Below are 4,841 nucleotides of genomic sequence, written 5' to 3' on the forward strand. Positions count from 1 at the left end.
AGTCGTACAGATTACAACTAGTTCCTTTTTTTCCTGATACCTTCCAGTAGAATCAGTTGGCAGCATGATGTAAACTAATTAAATAAGGGTTTAGTTTGAAGAAGGTCTACATTGACTCAAATGTACTTCTTCAAAAATTAAAAAGAAAAAAAGAAAAAAATCCAGCACTTACATACAGGGCTTTTTATATCTGACTAAAGTGTTCCATTATTTATTAACAGAAGCCTGCATGCTCAAGTCGTTACCTTAACGCTGCTGACTGTAATCTTTACACAGTATCCGCAAATCTTACTCAATCCAAGAGAGATGCCCAATAGGTAGTAATCCGGTTTTGTTTTTCCCCCACCCCCATGATGACTGTCACATTTCAGTGTCTTGACTTGGCTTATTAGACATAAAAAAAATTAAAAAAAAGATATCTTTTTGCCTACACAGTGTTCATGGAGAAAAGAGGACTTCCTCAACTTCTAACTTAACGTTAGCCATTTGTTTGCCATGATGGAAACCCCAGTGGCATCTGCCCACTTTGACAGATCAGTCTGGACTGTAGAATGTGTGTGAATGAGCTACTATGCCTGTATAGAGCTTTGTCATTTTTTTTTGGTTTGCTACATTGTATGGCTTTTACTATTTCTGATGGAAAAAAAAACACATTAAAAAGCAGTACAAATCAAAATGCGTGATGGAAAATCTCTTCTGTTTGTTACACTGATTATCAACAAATTAGAGGGCTTATGTTTGTTTGTTTCCTTTTTTCCATACAATCCTCATTTCTGGAAGATTTTTACAGAACAATGACCAAATATTTTGATGGTCTATTTAACATAAATTGCCCAAACACTTAAAATCAGTCTTGTAAAACTCTTAAGTGTAATATATAAAGGCTTAAAGTTCTCAGGCATAGAGCAGTTTTAAATTCATATACTATTTAATTCTGTACGTTTTACACATTTCTTACTGGAGAACTTTTCAGACTCACAACTTTTCTTGCTTTAATCCTTGAATATATCATATTTCACTCTTATCCATTCTGATAGTCTTTAGTAAAGGCAGTTTAGAATCAGACTATTGCAATAAAACCTTTTTTATGTGCCTGACTAAATTATGGCAGAGAGGCAAGGCCAAGTAATGAAAGCATGAAAAAAAGCTTTTTACATTAAGATATATAATCTGTGTAATATATATATTTTTTTTAAAGAAGGAACTAAAAAGCCTATATCGTGGGAGTTATAACTACTTCTTCAGAGTGATCAGTGGCATAAATGTGCTATTTATGTGAAATGCATCTTAAGTTTATCATACATGAAAATCACTCTCCTTTAGGCGAAATTCGCCGTTTTGAAACCAAAATAGATGACCTACGTGAATCATGCCGATCCGATGAGATTTTTTTTGGGGGGGGGGGGGGGGAGTCAAGTGGCCAGTGATTGTGATTTGGAGGTATACGGGAGCCTTGAATTGGGAAGAGAAAAAAAAAGAAGAAAAAATACCCAGAGGCCTCCGTCACTTTCTTCTTGTGAGTAGACCTCATTAATACCATGGATAGACGATTAATACACTTTTTTTTCCACAGTCTGTTTAATAGGCTCCATGAAGAAGAAAAAAGTTGATCATACAAACAAAGTACAAAACTGTTCCCGATTGAAATATTACTCTGGGGAAACGAAGTTACATTTTTCGATCACTTAACAAGATTAGTCCACTTTACAGCAAATTTAAAATGCAGATGTTGAGCAGAGCACAGAAGATACCTTGGACAGACTGTAGCATGCTGCAATTTGCAACTTCATGAACAGCCGGCCACTTCGGATGTGTAGTTCACCAGTCTGAAAGGAATTCACTCTTTTGGGAAATTGAACACACAGGAGCCCCAGCTAAACTAAGTGTTTAATAGTAAAAAGAAATTTAGCATAAAAATCCCCCAAAAAGTCTATTTCAAATGTACATGAATCTGTTCCCTCACTCAGTTTAAAACCTGGCATGAGGTCAGTCACAAAAGACCGTGAGGGGAAAAAAACAAGCCCCATCAGATATCAATATAAAAAAACACATTACTAAATAAGGAATCAAATCAGGAAACACTTCAACGTGCTGGACAAAACTATAGCGAAAGTAGTGGCTGATCAATGAAAAGCCACGTGGAGAGGTGTTGTTGGGTCCCCTAAATTGGGCCTTACAATATTAATCAGATTACGCAGATGCCTTTTAGTGAACAGACGGCTGATGCCCAATCAAGCAAGATAAAGAGTCCTGAACTGCAATTTGTTTTAACATGGTTCTTTAGGAATGACCAAAACTTCATGGCTACATTTTTTTTTTTTTTTTTAAAGATGCTTGAGCTACTACAACAGAACTACAAAACTAAAAAGGTCAGCAATAACACGTGGACATTTTTCTTGAGGAGCGCATCTTTGAAATACAGCCAGCCACGTGATGATCTTGAATCAGGGAGATGCTTACTCGTGTGTAGCATAGCGGTCATATCCATCGCGGTAGGATCCAGAGCGGTCACCATATCCACCCTGTCCCCCATTTTCTCTGTATCCGCTTGAAGAGTATCCTCCACCGCCAAAGCTCCTATCCCCATAACTCCTGTCTCCATCGTATCCGCCGCCTCTCCCCCGGGAACCGCTGAATCTTCCTCCACGGGGTCCTGAGCCGCCAAAACCTCCTCTGGAGCTTCCTCCCTTTCCAGCTTCATCCACGCGAATAGCCCGTCCATCAAGAGTCTTGCCGTTCATGGCCTCCAAGGCATCTTTAGCATCTTCTGCGTTATCGTATTTAACAAAGCCGAAACCACGAGACCGTCCTGTCTCTTTGTCTCTGATCACATCCACTTTCTCAATGGTTCCGTAGTTGCCGAAGGCCGCAGACAGAGACTCCTCGTTGGTCTCGAAGCTCAGTCCTCCGATGAATAGTTTACCTTCGTCCGACATCTTGAGTCCAACTGCTCTCTGTGTGTTTCAAGTGGCTGCTGTGAGGCTGTAGGGCGAATAGGGGGAGCAGAACACGAGCACTCGCCTTTTTCTAGACGATTAGTACACGCACCTATTGACACCCACGTTGTCGTCGGATAGGCTACATGTCCTCATTGGCTTTGGAGACACGTGCTGCCTCATCCTAAGCACTGATTGGCTGTGTGTGGTGTCGTATGAAACAGTCACGTGTCCGACAGATGCACGCGTGAGTCAGGAAATGACGTATATGGTTTGTTCCGCGTGTATTACGTTACGTGTTGGACTAAATTGAGGAAAGTATTCCGGTTAGAAGGAAACGGATTTCATATTTCACAAGAATGGATACATGGCGATCTGTACAGAAAGTCCCGAGTCATAAGATGATCGTTGTGGATAAAGGGAAGACTTTGAAGGTATGTAGCATTATAGCTGTTCTTACTTTAGCTGAGTGGCTAGCCGAGCTAATCGCTAATACTATTACGGCTGTGAGCAACCATATAAGTCGCGAGTGGTCTTGAATGAATCAGGACAATCTAAGCTTTCTAACATTGTACGGCATGAATGTACATGTTTAAGGGTTGGTGTTTAAAACATTCAGAAGAACTTGTGGCTACCTCCCAACTTCCGGTCCGTCCCGTAGGCGGAACAGCGTGTTTTACGTGTCTGCAGTTCCGATCCTTCATGTTGGCTGAAACAGACAAGTCACCCTCAAACATGCTGAAAACCAGATTGAAGTTTGGCCAGTGCAGTTAGTCTTCCCTAATGTTTATGTGGCTTTGAGGATGTTCCTCACGTTGCCGGTGACAAACTGTGAGGGGGTGCGCTCATTTTCTCATTTGGGGAGAATCAAAAATGAGCCTGAAGTCCTTTTATCATTACTGGCAACGGAGTCTGAACCTGTCAGAGACCTGGACTTTAGAGATGTTGTGGAGGAGTTTGCTAGGAGAAAGGTCATTGCATAAGGGAATGTGTGTGTGTGTGTGTGTGTGTGTGTGTGCGCGTGTGCGTGTGTTTTTTTTAATGTGCATTGTGTTTTTTTTATGACTCTGAAAACATTTGTCGTTGGGATGTTTGATATTGTGGAGATTCTAAAAACAGGTTGTTTGCTATTCTTTGAAGTGTTTCTGCATATCTGAGTGTAGACTGTTTTGATAACACACACACACACACACACACACACACACACACACACACACACACACACACACACACATTCACTGCATGTGCTGAGAGTCTTGTGTTGAATTTATCAGTCAGTGTGAATCCTGTGCAAGTTCAGGAGTTTCCAACAACTACTACATCCACACTTGTGCACTAGTAAACTAGTTGTCTGTTGTATTGGTGTGTGTGTATGTGTGTATTTAACCATTTCCATATAAATGGGATAAAGATGTGGTTTTCAAGCAGAAATTTACATTGAACATGTTTCTTTTAATCTTTACACTTTCATCAAACTGTACTGTCCTCCGTCCGTCCGTCTTCTGCCGCTTATCCGGGGTCAGGTTGTAGGTCTGCTTGAATTTCCTCTCAAAATGCATCAGATTGATGATTTCAAGCCCTAACCTCCCGAGAGGGGTCGTATCCTTCTCACCTTTGTCACCCATGACCCGTTTTCATGTCTGGTTTATTAGATAAAATAGGGATATTATTTTACCACTTACAGTAATGGGTATTGTTACCATATGAGTAAGGCTGCATCTCTTAAAAAGAAAACATATATCCCCCAATCACAGTCAAAGAAAATATTAAGAGTGACATAATTTGTTATTGTAGCTTTCTCCTTAAGTTTCACTTGTGACTATAAGTATGGTGAGTTAAGGATGAGACCCGACTCTATTGCAGCCATACTGTGTGATTTACAGTAGGAGAGCAACAAATGGCTTT

The 4,841-nt window shown here is 40.4% G+C and overlaps 1 protein-coding gene across 1 annotated transcript; it reads right to left on the reverse strand.

The window, feature by feature from the left end:
- Positions 1-2,015: 2,015 nt before the first annotated feature.
- On the reverse strand, positions 2,016-2,991 carry LOC128367472 (cold-inducible RNA-binding protein A-like). The gene has a single exon (XM_053328006.1). It carries the CDS (start codon positions 2,934-2,936, stop codon positions 2,457-2,459), a length of 480 nt encoding a protein of 159 aa, XP_053183981.1. The 5' UTR covers positions 2,937-2,991; the 3' UTR covers positions 2,016-2,456.
- Positions 2,992-4,841: the final 1,850 nt, after the last annotated feature.

This window comes from Scomber japonicus, chromosome 11 (assembly GCF_027409825.1).
Source record: "Scomber japonicus isolate fScoJap1 chromosome 11, fScoJap1.pri, whole genome shotgun sequence".
Taxonomy (NCBI): Eukaryota; Metazoa; Chordata; class Actinopteri; order Scombriformes; family Scombridae; genus Scomber; species Scomber japonicus.

Excerpts from the sequence above, each read along its gene's own strand:
- LOC128367472 (XM_053328006.1), bottom strand. The coding sequence starts at position 2,936 with ATGTCGGACGAAGGTAAACTATTCATCGGAGGACTGAGCTTCGAGACC.